This window comes from Telmatherina bonti (assembly GCF_933228915.1).
Source record: "Telmatherina bonti genome assembly, chromosome: 12".
Taxonomy (NCBI): Eukaryota; Metazoa; Chordata; class Actinopteri; order Atheriniformes; family Telmatherinidae; genus Telmatherina; species Telmatherina bonti.
The window spans coordinates 33,098,015-33,112,560 of NC_136610.1; the positions used below are offsets into that span (position 1 = coordinate 33,098,015).

General features: G+C 44.9%; 1 protein-coding gene across 2 annotated transcripts in view; it reads left to right on the forward strand.

Moving 5' to 3' along the window:
* The window catches only part of tenm2a (teneurin transmembrane protein 2a), a gene marked incomplete at both ends in the record, with an annotated part of 161,505 nt that overhangs the window by 114,184 nt on the left and 32,775 nt on the right, over positions 1 to 14,546 (forward strand). For both annotated transcript variants that reach the window (XM_079250599.1, XM_079250600.1), the window contains one exon: positions 4,868 to 5,106. In XM_079250599.1, coding sequence (XP_079106725.1) covers positions 4,868 to 5,106 — 239 coding nt within the window. The remainder of the gene's footprint in view (positions 1 to 4,867; positions 5,107 to 14,546) is intronic.

The following is a 14,546-nucleotide window of genomic DNA, read 5'->3' on the forward strand; positions in this document are numbered from 1 at the left end:
ACCAACCGACTGATTGTAATGAATGAGAAGCGATGACCCGTTGAGATGAACCAAACCTTCATTAGGGGGTCTGTTTCTCAGGAAACAGGACTGTTGCTGCACAAGGCTGGCATGTGGAAAGAACTGGATTTATTGTGCTTCAAGAAAGAGTAAAGAAATTAATGAATCTAAATAAACATCATGCTAAGTGTATTTATTTAATTTTCTTTGTTGTGGTTTGTGTTCAGTCACTCATTTAAAAGATTTGATTAGAATATTAAATATTAAGTGCATTTTTTCACAAGAATGCATCAAAATATTGCTTTTATGAAAACAATAAAGATACTGCTCACCAACACACAACCCATTCATAATTGCTAAATTAGGCCAAAATAGAAGCTCTATGTGATGCTAAATGAAGAGCCGTTGGGGAGCTCTTCTAAGCAAGCCTGATCAAAAAGGCCGAATCAGTGAAGAGAGGGAACTCTCATCACTAATGGACTGGCAACCTGCTAAGGGTGTACTCCAACTTTTATCCGGCAGCAGCTGGGATCATCTCCATGACAAGCAACAAATGTAAGGGGAGAACATGCAACACTATTTCTTTTTTTTTTTTTTTTTTTTAACTAATTGCAAACACACAAATGAACCTCCATACTCCTTGCCTAACAGGATAGTCTCCAGTCCCCCCAAAGATCCCTGAGCTGGACTAGCGCGTATAAAAGGAAACTTTTCCATGTCCATTCAGCGTTCTGTGAATGAAGGCCCGTTGTGTCCTGCAGATTTTTGCAGGTTGCGATTCTCACAGCGCTGAGGCAGAGCAGCTTCCCCACCCTGACAGCTCTTTGTTTCATTCTCAGATCTGCCTGTTTTCCTGTCACCCCCATACCGAGACGACCTCTGTTAATTGTTCTCCACATCTGATGGTGATTCTCAGACTGCTATCCTAAGCAGCCACATGTTTGTGAGAGCTGAGAAAATGAAGCATGTGTGTGTGTGGGCGTGCAAGCTCGTGTGTATTTGTTCGCTCAAGGGGAATGCGAGCTTTGACTTCCTGCTAATTACCCAGCATGCTCTCTGTTCTGTGGTTAATTGTCCAGGTCCTCTCTTCTCTCAATGGGGAACGGTGTTGGAACGGAGAGAAAACCCATCATCTCTTCTTCTCTGTGCCCGTCTTCTAATCTATAGCCTTCATCTCCATCCTCTAGCCTTTCCTTGTGTCACTTTTTGTTCGGGGGGGGATGTAAATGAAACATTTGGTTGCACATATAAGGGCAACCGCATGAAAGAAAAAACCCACATAAATTTCTACTGTTTGTGCGTGGGTGGGCGCTTATGTCTAAGTGTAAATGTGTGTCACTGTGTGAGTGTGTATGTGTTTGAGCGATTGGATGCAATGGCAGCAAGGTAGCAGTGGCTGAGGACTGGAGAAAGGGGGGGGTTCTCTGTCAGTTCTCTCTAATTATGTATGACATTTCCAAGCTGGACCACTGTCAAAAATCCCACAATATTCACATACAAATGAACAAACCCACGTATAAGCGCACACATGCACATACACACACCAGTTTAATGATACACAGTTGTGATTGCTGGCTGCCTGCTATGATAGAACCCCTCCATAGCCATCCACAACATAAATCAATGTCAATTACCTCCCCAGAGCACATTAGACACTTTCCATTCCTACTTGTAATTAGTGCAGCCCATAGACATATTCCCTTCCCACACAAGCTCACAGTGGAGCTTCTGCACACAAACAACAAAGCTGGGGGACTGAAATGATTTCAACGAGCAAGTTCAAATGCATACCAGCACATCACATCGTATGCATTGTGTTGTACAGAACGCGAGCGATTCACCAGCTCACTCTGGCACATTAGGAGTATTGTAATTAATTAGCGCTGGCCCTGCCATCACAGAGTGCTTCAGCGACTGTGAAAATGAGTTCAAGCTGACACATGCTGCTTGACCTTGGAGAGTGTGTGTGTGTGTGTGTGTGTGTGTGTGTGTGTGTTTTTGAGCATACACACATATGTGCATTTTTTTTTTTTCATTTGGCAGCTTATAGGGGTTTATGCATGCATAATGAAATTGATGGCGGTGACACTAAGAGCATGGTATTTTTAGACAATAACATCATATTTCCTTGCGTGTCATCTCCTTGTGCTCTTTCAGCCTCTATCTGTCTGGCACTCCCCCCCCCATCCCTTCTCTTCCCTCTATTTTCCGTGGTGTCATGCAGCTTACCTGACAGGTAAAGGGAGAGGAAATGGGGGTGGAAAAGAGAAGATTCCAGCAGGATAGAATTCCAACAATCAGTGGTATAAAATGGAAAGAGGCAGAGAGAGAGAGAGAGGGAGAAAGAGAGCGGCACAGTCAGGCTGAATAATTGATGGAGTCGAGCAGTGCTCCCAAACTAAATCTTCATGCTCTGAGCCCATTACCTGTTGTTTTTTTTTTTTTTTAACCAGCTGCTTGTAGACTTGCAGACACATGTAAAGACATACTCTTATGAAACAGCAGTGATTAAAGGCATCAAAATGATAGAGGACCTCAAAGCACAGTTGAGCGCTTAAAAATAAAACCCATCTAATTCTGCAAAAGTGGTGGGTTATTACTGCTCCTTCTAGACAAGCATGAGTAAAACTGACATGGGGGGCTACAGAAGAGAGACGACAGTCCTGACACATGTGTGCAGGCATGAGTCACATGTCTTGGACTGGAGGCGGAGAAGACACTCAGCTCAACTTGACAAAGACTTTTGAATGGCAGTGTTTATATTTGAAATAACTTGAGTTACTCATGGAGCCTGAAGATTTTGTAAAACTGACGTAAGAAAGAGTTTAATAAGATTTTATAGTTTTATTAATATATTTCAAAGCAGATAATATCTGAGCAGGAACTTTTCTCTGTCTCTTATTCAATTACAAGCTGTTCTTGACTTGTAAAAAAAAAAAAAAAAAAAAAAAGACCCCATTGGATTTCAGCTGGTACTTTATTATTAATTTAGATTTTTGATGGGCGATTTGATTTACTATTCAGTTTAGCTATTCCCACCCCATTCCTAACACCAATAAATGCATTTGTATTCAGCAGGAAAGGGTACCATTCATGCTTCAACCCATTAAAGACATATGTGTCTTTATTTTCCAAACTACAAACACACACACACATCACACCAAGATTTTTTAAACACACTTTTATAATCATTAAAGACTGTTGATGAAAATTAGGTTAGGTTTGAAATTTCCAGCTTAAAAACCACACTGATAGTCATTGTGCACTCTCCTGGAGATGTCGATGCTCAGAAGCATCCTGAAGCACAGAACCCACACATTTTTGCTTTATGGCACCGCATCACACACCACCAACTGGAAATCAACTGGAAATCAGCACTCTGGTCATTTTGGACGTGATCCAGAAAAGATACACAATAGTGTCAGAGGAACTAAGGAGAAAAACAGAAAGTAATGGAGCGAGAGATAAGACTAGACTCAACATCGATGACTTCGATGCTCAGAGAAGAGATGCTGGATGCAAGATGCTGGATGAGGGAGAGCCAAATTGTACAAATGTGCCATAATTCAGCAGTGCTTTCATCAAAGTTTAATTGTCTGAAGACCTTTTTATTTCATTTTTGTGGTTAAAAACAAAGTGTAATTTTTCGAAAGCAAAGTCTTTAGTTATCAGTGTTTACTGGCTTAAGCACCTGGAAGTTCTGAAGCTGACAGGATCACCTACCAGAAGCTAAGATTTTATGAAGGTTACACCAGAAATGAACCTGAAAAATCCATTAAATATGACAACCTGCTCAACAGTATGGCTGTGAGCCTCATGCGCTTGTTCCTTTTTGAGGCAGTGAAGACGTGCAGCACATTTTCCTCCTCTTTCAGTCTTCACTCTCAAGGTCAGAAATTCACAAAGACAAAAGTGGAACGATATTCTCCCTTCCACACTCAACTGCAAACACACAAACAGGCACAAAAAAATAGCAGACAAAGTCTCTCTTAACTCCATCTCCGAGGCAGTCGAGTGACCTTTCCTCCTCTGATATGTCACACTCACCTGAGGGCTTTGTTCTGCCATACCACCTGAGGTGTGTGTGGGGGCAGAGCCTCACTCCCCATGTGTGCTGCAAGTGTGTTTCGCAAAAGATTTCACAAAGGTTTCACAAAAGTTTTTTTTTAACCACTGTGTCCTTTAAAAGACTTTTTCCTTTCCTCTTCATGTCCACTGTTTCTCTGTTTCACCGCGGCTGCTGCATTCCCTCAAGGTTAGATGAAAAAGAAAATCTAAACGGAGGGAGAAACATCTTTTAGAAGAAGACACGATTAGAGAAAGAGGATGGTGAAGAATGGGAGAAGGAGTGGGCTGGCGGTGAAGAAATATTGGAAATAAGAAGAAAAGGGGTAAAGAGGAGGGGGAGGCAGCATTGGGTGAGCAGGTGCATTGATAGGAGAGGATAATAGGTAATGTGACCAAAGGGATGGTGGTTCAAAATCCCTCTTTTATGCTCTCTCTGAGCTCTGACCCCTCCTGGACAATGAGGACAGAAAAGAAGGGGGGGGGGGGGCGGCGCTGATCCTTTCCTGCCATGAAGGGCAAAGATGAGGCATGGCGTAAGTGGGGTTGTGCATCCGAAAAGTGAGGGCATTGAGGACAAAAAGAAAGGTGCAGCAGGTGGAGTTTAAAAGTGAGTTGAATTGGAGACACAAGCAGTTCAAGGATATTCACACCCAAAAGGCAGGAAGGCTTCATCAGACAGAAACCGTTCGGACATACGACTGCCGCTTTGGACTTTTTTTTTTTTCCTTTGTCAAAGTGTTAGTCTGCCTTGTCCTCTAATGAATGATCATTTTTCCCTCTTATGTTTTTTTATCTACAGGCACTTCTTGTTCAAGACGTCATCAGGGACCACTCCGCTCTTCAGTAGCTCCTCCCCTGGTTACCCCCTGACGTCTGGCACCGTGTATTCCCCGCCCCCTCGCTTGCTGCCCAGAAACACCTTTTCCCGCTCAGCCTTCAAGCTAAAGAAGCCGTCCAAATACTGCAGCTGGAAATGTGCTGCTGTGACTGCCATCGCAGCCGCCGCCTTGCTGGCCGTTCTACTGTCCTACTTCATCGGTAAGTGATGAAATTTGATTCACGAGGAGTTTTGACGACCCGTAATGAAACCCCATAAAAGTGAAGACGAAGCTCATGAACAAATCCAAACATGGCCTTACGAGAGCAACCCTTCCATTTCAGGTTTGCTCATCCAACCTTTGCTCTTTTTTTTTCTTCCCACACCTCAGCAGCAAAGTGTCAAGTTAACAGCCCACTATAAACACAAAGCAGAGTAAGGATGCGCAAGCTTTGCCACTTTAGTCTTGCACTGCTCTGGCAAAATCGGCCTCAGCAGGCATCTTGGCCTCCACTCAGCGTCAGTAAACAGACAGGAAGATACATCCACTGCAGCACACGAGGGCTGTTTCTCTGAGCAGGTATCAGTCAAGGTGGGAATCCTAACAGACCCAGCAGGAAAGTGGATGTTTTTCACTGATCTGAAGCCAGCATGCGATAGTCATACTTAAAGGAATGGCAGATACTCGGAGGAAAGCACTTACGGGGCACATCAGGAAGAGATTCTAATGGCTGTCTGCCGGCGAATCTGTGGGAAGAGAGAGAAATTGTTGCTGAGAGAGTGTGGGAGTGTGTGTGGGCATGGATTTTTTATTTATTCCTGACCTCATTCGCTGGTCAAGAGGATGCAGACTGCTGCTATGTATCCGCGCGTCTGCATACATACAGGGACAACAATAAACTTAGAAAATGTGAGCGCATCTGAATGTGTGTGTGTGTGTGTGCATCTATTTTGGTGTTTTTGCGTAGGTGTGTGTGAAAGGAGGCAGATGTGCTACTGAGCCCCTGATTGGCCTCTTACCCCAGAGATCAGAGTCAACAGATGGACGGATCTCAGGAAACAGTGGCATCAGCAAAAAGAACACCCCCCCCCCCCCCCCCCCCCTTACTGACTCTACATACATTATTTATATAATTTTACATTATTCATAAATATATGTATATATATTTATAGATTACAATCCTCCTATCCATCATGGCAGTTTTGGATCCATGTGCCATACCCCCCCCTGCTCACCTGGATGTGTCCAAATCACGGATGTGCACTTGAATCTGTGCCAGAGTGTGTCCACGTTTGTGCGCTTGTTTAACCCCCTCAGAGTGCCCTTGAGAGCGGTGTGTGTCCTCCAGAGCGGATCAAGGCCCCTTGCCTGCGGCACGCAGACAGATCCGTCCCCTCCTGAGCTTTGCTCGGTCACATGGCTCTGGACAGCCACATATGGAGCCTCAGAACAGAAACGGGGAAGGGGAGAGGAAGGCCACAGCTATCAGAAACAGCAAAACAGTCTCTCATAAGTAAGCGGGGGGTGTATCTATTTTACAGGCAACATACATTAACAAATAGTAGAAAAGCTTAGTTTTCACCAGAGATACTGTATGCATTTAAAATAGACATCTAATGAAAGGAACGATGTCTGTCTAAGAGAGACTTCTACACTTTGGGTGCAAACAGTTTCCACTGTCGCCTGTCAGTCTTAATAATTGGTCATATTAACAAAGAGCCAAACTGAGAGAGTCGTTTAATGAGTCTCTGTATTTATAGTGCAACCTATATTAAGTATTTTTCATTTTGCAGCAGTTTAAGCCCCCGTTTAGTATTCCTCTAGTTGCATTATGTGCCAAACGTCTGTGCCTTAATAGTCCAGGTGGCTAGTTTATTTAGCATTACTCCATTGTTATTTTTATTTTTGCTAACTGTGAAGCTCAGTTTTTAGCACTTGTAAGGAAATGTTGTTGCTCCGGTGCTGAACAGAGCTGTAGCAGCGAGCTGCCAAGCCTGAAACCCCTGTGTTTACCTTGCTTTTTGTAGCGTTAAACGTGCCGCGGGTTCACTACTCATAAGGGGGATTTTTGTCGTTCCTTGTTTGTGCGTTACGCACGCGTATGTGTGGGCATGGCGATCACTGGGGAGATTGTGCAGAGCACCCAGAGCCATGCAGCGTGAAGAGGACCCCTCTGAGGCGTCCGCCCAGGAGCCCACTCATAAATTACACCAGGACACATGTGCCTGAGCAGCACTTTTCTTTTTTTTGCTGTGTGCATGTGTGAGTCTTCCCACACTGAATGCAACACTATTCCGCCTTAAATGTAAAACATGTGCCCTCATAGTGTTTACGCATGATTGTACGCCTTTCTTTCCTCTTTTCCAAGATGGCAAATACAGCTTCAGAAATTGCCCAACAATCTTCCACAGACGAGTGCGAGCACCGAGAGTGTTTTTATAAAGGTATGCTTCAACAGCACAGCTGACAATATCTCTTTGAAGCACTATCCTACTGTTAGAAAGGAGCCATGGGGAGGAGATAAACATACACACATAAATACGCAAAAACGGAGGGAAAATTTTTTTTTTTAAAAAGCATGTGTCTTTGTAAAGTTGTGCATTTCCATCATGCTGTGTTGAAAGAGTTTGTGAGTTTAGCTTTCAGTAATAATGTTTTGCTTCCAACTCCAGTGGAGGATGGCCTCCTCTTTACGTGTGAAGGAATGACTGAACGGATGGAGGGAGGAGGATAAACGAGAGTGCTTGTTCCTCATTCCCCCGGTGTCTTGTTTGCTTGCTCCGCATGGAGCACCCCAGCCAAAGGAGAGGTGGTTGCTAGGATACAGGTGAACGGTTGGCATATATAGGAAGGAAGACAGGTCCATCATTGTGAATGGCAACCTGGAGAGTGTAAGATAGAGTAGAGGGGGGGGAGAGAAAAGGGTTGGAACATTGTTGGTGAGTATAGAAGGCAGAGGGGAATGTAAAGGCAGAGAGGAAATGGAAGATAGGTCACCGCGGAGACAGAGGTGAGGAAGGTTGAGGCTGGTGTGTCACTGTCAGCTCTGTTGGGTGTGAGGCTCTAAGACTGTTTTGGGGGTTGTGGTTTGTTGTTTCCACTGTCACGCAAACAGTGGAGAGGTGATGATGAGGAGGAGGAGGAGGAGGAGGAGGAGGAGCAGGAGTGACAAGACAGCCAGGTGTGGAGAGGAGAAACAGAGGTGAGGCAGAAGGAGGAGAGATGAAGGAGAGCGTGGCCTCCCGAGGCTTCTGTCACCTGGAATAACTGTGGGACTAATGTCTCCTAATTGATCACAGCGAGCAGAGAACAGAGGGAGTGTGACAGCGAGACGGGAGGACAGAAGGAGACTGTGGAGGACGAGAAGAGGGGTTGATGACAAAGGAAGTTAGAAAGGATGAGAAAGAGGATTTAAGACTCGGAGGAGGAAGCACGTACAGAAAGGAAGCGGAGAAGAAAAAACAAGAGAAAAAGGGGGAAAGCAGAGCGAGAACGAGGCGCGTTGTGTTTGGAAATGAGAGGTGAGGCTGGTGTGATAGATGAAAGATCGAGGACGTGTCAAACTAGTTGCGTCCAGGTGGACTGTTTGCACATACCCATATGCACACACGCACATGCACACACATAAGTGTGCCCTTGACTGCTATGAGTAAACTCTTGCTAGCAGGTGCCTGTGTCACCTTTGCGGGAGCGTTTCATATGAATGTCTGCGTGCATGTCCGTGTGCATGTGTGCGGCGAATTTATCGAGCACAGCGGCGTACCCCACATGGCACTGTCACCACTGATGAATGGGAACGCACACGCGCCCGCACACGCAAACACCGACGCAATGTATTTTTAGGCTTTTACTCTCAGCTTCCCTGTCTGTTGATTAAACAGGGCCACACAGCAAACGCACAGATACACTGTCATCGAATGTGACCTTCATGCCTCTGAGCCGACCACTTTCCATCCATCACCGCCGTCTTGCTGTTACAGACTGATCACAATCGCTTTCTGCCTGGTGCGTCCAAGCCGTAAGTGTTTCGCTTCGGTGCATTCACATCTCCGTTCCCTTACATAACAACATGTTAATGGCTTTAACCACCACAGCTCTGCAGTTTAACTAAGTAAATAGATAATGATCAGATGGAGGGCAGTAACTGGACGTTGTCAAATGACCACCTGGATAATTGGAATCATGTAAAAAAAAAAAAAAAAAAAAAAAGAACTGTTCCCACAAACTAGTGTGGGTGAGTCACATGTGCTTCAGCAGACATAAAAGATGTTTGTTTTTATGGTTCTTGTCAATCATCTCACATTTATCTTGTAACCTCAAACCTGAAAATCCAAAATATTCCTTTAATGCACGCTTCAAATGACTTTTAAAAATGCTAAAAGGATAATAACAGGTTACAATTACTAATAATGTCAGAGATTACAAAACAAAGTCATGTGATGAATCACAAATAGATATCTATATGTGTAAAATGCACATTTTGAAATAGAGTATTTTTAGCAAAGAGAATAAATAAAACTCTGCGTGCTTTTTGCATGAATGATGATGCAGATGTGTCAGCTTGCCCAATAAGATGGAGAAGAAATTATTATAATTTACTAAACAGGACAAATATTTTTTCACCTTTCTCCCCCCCTACATCTTTAGTGGAATAAAATCTCTTGGCAATGTTAGCTGCATGGTCGTCTTTAATGTGCAGCGTCCACAGTGTGGCTCCTCTCCAAATCCAGCTCCTTGACCCCACCGTCCCCTCTCACATTGCATGTGGCTTCCCTTCTGCTGATCCAAGGTGGAACAGCAAGAGGTCAGGATGTGTCACTCATGCCAGCATAGGTGTCAGTGTACTTATACATTTGGTGTGTGTGGGCTATGTGTTTGGAGGTGCAGGCGCAGTTGGGCATATGGTGGATGCAGGAACCTGGGCATAAGGATCAGACGCGGAGCGTGTGTCCGCAGCAGCAGGGCCTGTCGCACTGATAAAGGTTAGGATCTTACCACACGCTGCCAGTCCAGGAAAAGGACGGGGCATGGCCAGGACCAGGCACAAGGTGCTATGCCATCTGCACCATGAGGGATAAATGGGTCATCTGCTCTGGTCAGGTAATACAAAGCAGGGTGCACAGTTGTTTAAGTGGTAACGTCCATCTTTTGACTTCCTGCTAGTAAACCTGGAGTTTCTGTCGAACGTGACTGAGAGGAACTATTTAGTTATTTGTTGCACAAACTCAGGATTTTTCCAACCTGACTGATGTCATTTTCAGAGCTCTTTTCATTTTGCCTGCATTAGCGTGCTTGGCTATATTTCATTCATTTATTCATTAGCACAGGTCTTATCTGGACCCCATTGTTAGTCCAATTAGGCCCACAGTTCTGCACCAGTGCTGTGAATGAAGCAGGAGATGGATTGAAGGCAAAGTGAAAGAAATTGCTATCCCTTTTTCTTATTCTCTCATTTTCTTTCTGCTTCTCCATCTCTTTGGCTTCTAAAAACGTACTCTGCCATTCGTTCTCACTCATTCTCTCCCACCCTCTGATGTGTGATAAGATTGCATAGTTCCTCATATCCTGTTTCTAATACAGATCGATGAGAGGGAAAGGACCGAGGTAGAGGAGGGATGAGGTGAGGCAGAGTGGGTTGATGCAAGGGGGTGGGAGGGAGGGTCAGGGTACCGATATCTGAAGAGGAAATGAGGATTCAGAAAGGAGGACATCACTCAGATTCACATCTCTTCATTTAGCCAATCACCCGCACGCATGGAGGCACGCGCGCACACAAGCACACGGCTGCTTCTGCGGTGGGCCGTGTCAATATTTCAGTGCCGGTAAGGAAGCCATTTGCTTTTGAGTGAGTTACCGTCTTTCTTTTCGCAGGTAGGAGCTGCCAGCGTTTCGCATAACCTTTTGTGTTGCAGTCAATTACAGTTCAGTTGCATCAGCTGGGTGAGCAGGTCCCGTCGGGGGTTGCAGCTTGTGCGCTTGTTGTTTAATACCATGCAATTTGAAGCATGCATACGCAGATGCACACACACACACACACTCAGAGGCAAACAAATTGTCTCTCTCGGTTTATTCGACCACCCCCCCAGCACCAAACAGCCGCCCCTACCCTTTGTCTGAGATTATCTCATAACTTTGCCTGAGTCTTATTTATAGATTACATGAGTAGATATGGTGGGATCAAATTTTACTTAATATATTGAGAATCCATGGCAGCACACTTTTTTTTTTTTTTTTTTTTTGCCCTCCCTCTTGCAGATATTAGCACAGCACCCCCTGTGCAGCAGAGATGGGGAGAAATGTGTGAGTGACACGAAAAGACAAACAGAAAAATACTTCTTTCTCAGGTGGATTCTTCTTGTGCATGTGTTTGTTTTGGGCAACAAACTGTTTACCAGCCAGCCAAGTGAAGCCCTGAGAGACTGGGAGGTGATGAGTAGAGGGTGGGGGGGGGGGGGGAATCTTTTTTTTTTTTTTTTTTTTTTAAAAAGGAGGGGAAAAAACTCCCTAAACCAATTAGAAGCCAGGCCAAAATAGGGGGGGAGGCTGGTCTCAGCTACAATTACTGCCCTAATTGAGATCAGAGTTGTTAATTTACTGGTGAATTAGAACAGTTAATATGCATTTATCAGGATGGCCAGGGGAAAAGATAAATGAAAGTGTGTTGCTTTTGCATGTGTGAGTGCTCTTTGTGTAACTTAAGTCGCATTACAAGAGATACAAATACATGCAAGAGGCCATTCTCTGTCTTTAGTACAATTAATTGGAGATGCTGCCTTGTAAATAGGCAGCGATAAGGTTGAGTTGAGACGGAGGAAGCCGAGAGACACGAGAACAGAGAACAGAATGATGATGATACAATATTTTCCACTCGGGGGACGTTCAGCTCACAGTCCGCAAAGTCACCTTTCTCTGTCTTTGGTCCTGTTTTTTTTTTTTTTTTTTTGCTTTCATGCAGAAATCAATTTACACCCTTTAACTTTGAGAAGTATGAATATTGCTCAAAGCATGCACATGTGCATTGAGTTTCTGTCTGAAGCCTGCGTTGTGAGCCACTTACTGTCAGAGGGTGAATCACAACTGTCTTTTCTTTCCCAACCAAAGAATACGAGATCACTCATCCTTTAAATCTTTCTTTTCCACTTGCCATCTTCGCCTTCCTCCCCTGTTTTATCCGTGGGGGGCTTTATTCATCTTTTCCTCCCATCTCTGCAACATCATCTGTAGCCTGTTTTCTTGCTCTTTTCCCACCCTCGGGGGGATTTAGATGTTCTTTAATATTCTCTCAGTTGCTGTCCTCTAGTATTCTCTCTGTTCCCCACTCCGCTCTTCTCTGCCGAGGTCTGGCACAATTTCTCCAAGAGCTGCTGACCGTTGGCCTCTCTCTCTTCGAAAGGCAGCCACCACCTCCTCCTTTTCATCTCCGTGGCCTTCTGTGTGTACATCATCCGTCTTCTTTTTTCTTTTCCTCTTTGTCACCAGATCACGTGTGCCAGCACTTTTTCAGACGCTGTGTTTTGCAGATGATACAGACGAGCACTTTGCCCTTGTAAATTATGAATTGAGATTACATAAAAACCTCCTGATGTATCTATTTTTAATCCAACACGTTGGGTTGTTATACCTGCTCTGCTGTGATCTTTCCATGTGCACACATGTGTGTTTTTGTGTTTTGTAAGCAAAAAGGAAACCACCAGAGCTGGACTTTCTCTGGATTTTAGTTGGGTAGGCCTTATTGGCGATTGGATTAGTTTAGTCTTCGCTGAAAGTAAACCCTTACAGAGTAAGAAGAACTGTTAAAGTCAGGGACATTTGAGACACTCACCTCTTTGTCTTTCTTGTGTGTTGCTGCAAAGAAACCTGTTGACAAAGCTTAGGCTCTCTTGCTATGTCACCAAGGTGTAAGTGTGCCATCTGTTGGTCATCTTTTCACAGCCTTTCCCAGAGGGGAAGAAAAAGCAAAGACTGAAGAGGGAAAGTCATACGTGGAAGAGCACGCATGTGCACCGACCCTCACCGACACATAAACGCAACCAGCAGACATACGCAATAAGCTTACCATGCGTCTGTCTGGCCGGTTTCTTTGTGGGTGACCTAGATTGAGAGCGCCATGACAAAAGATTTGCAAATGCTTACTGTCTCCAGCTGATTCAATAGGCAATCTCTCTATTGACATCACACTCTGATACCATCTTCGCGTGCGCGTGCAGCTGCGCGCTTGTGGGTGCATGCATGTCTGTGTTATCGACAAGGAAGGACAAGTAAAGATAAGGGGAAAAAAAAGGAGGAAAGGGGGAATTAAAAGGAAAAGAGGGAGAGGAATGAAGGTCAGTATGATTAAAGAGGAGATGGCAAAAGGTGGTTAAAAGAGAAAAGGACTGAGAGGAGCATTCTCCGTCTCCTTCTCGCTCTGTCTCTTGTTTTTTTTATAGCACACCCCCCCATGGAAAATAAAATAATAAAAAAAAGAGCTGACAGTGGAGGCCAGGCAGCAGCCAAGGTGTCAGCGCTTTCCTTTGACCAGAAAGCGAGGGAGGAGAGAGAAAGAGGGAAGGCGATGAAACATAAAAAAAAATGAGGCAACAAAGAAACAGAAGGAGAAAAGGAAAGAGGTGGGACATCTGGGGTGAGAATGAGTCGGCCCCCACCGGCAGCAAATCCTGAAGCTGCATCCACATCTTCTAAAACTTTTACACTCATCTGAGTGTGTGCAAACGCTTGGCAAGTGAAGATGGAATCTGACAAGACGGAAATTGATTCCCAGGCTCTCCATGCAGGTGTTGTAAGTCTTGTGGGGTGGGGATAAGGCCAACGCTGAGAAGTGTGCAATAACACCTACATAATGCATTCCACACAGCCATACTGTACACCTAGCCAGGATCATCCGAGCCCACGTTGCAGAAATCATTAATACGCTCGCCGCAGCGTGCACACCCAGCCTCCACCGTGCAATTAGCTTAAATATTCACATGTAAACAAGTGATGCAACTCGGGTTTCTCATTCAAAAACTACCATTTTGCAACCAACAAAAGCATACCTGCTGCCGAAGAACTTACCGAGCTCACACTCGAGCGAAGAGTAAGGGAACAGACTGTCTGCTCGGCGGTTTCCTCTCTCCCGTGTTTTTTTTGGTGGGAGGAGACGTTTGGCAGCAGGCTAAGGAGGGAAGAGACATGGGGAGAGTAAAGAGCTGACAAAGTGAAGAGTGAACACACTCCAGCAGACTCGTACCACCGGCACACAATAACACAACGGAGGACAAAAGAGGGGGAGAAGGGAGAAGAGAGTCATAGAGCGTTCTCTTGAGAGAGCAATCTGTCACTTGCGCTCTGTGAGACGGTGTAAAGGCTTCCAAATAAAAAGCAGAAGATGCTGTCACGCTGAAAGATTGTTGGAGGAGGCTGAGGCTGGGGAAGATTTTTATGGTGTTAATTGAATGTTTTGTGAGACTCCCCTCGGTTTCTGTGCTCGAGGTCACCTGCCACTTTGATAACAGCGTTTGACTGATACACACTAAAGGCAACGCCGTGTAAAGGCATAGCAATAGCAGATCCAGCTTAAAGGAGGCTGATCTCCTGATGACATTCAGCCGGGGCTGCTTCCCTTGACTTGCTGATAGTCCACCATCCAAACCAAACCCAAGCACCGCGCCATCCCTGTCC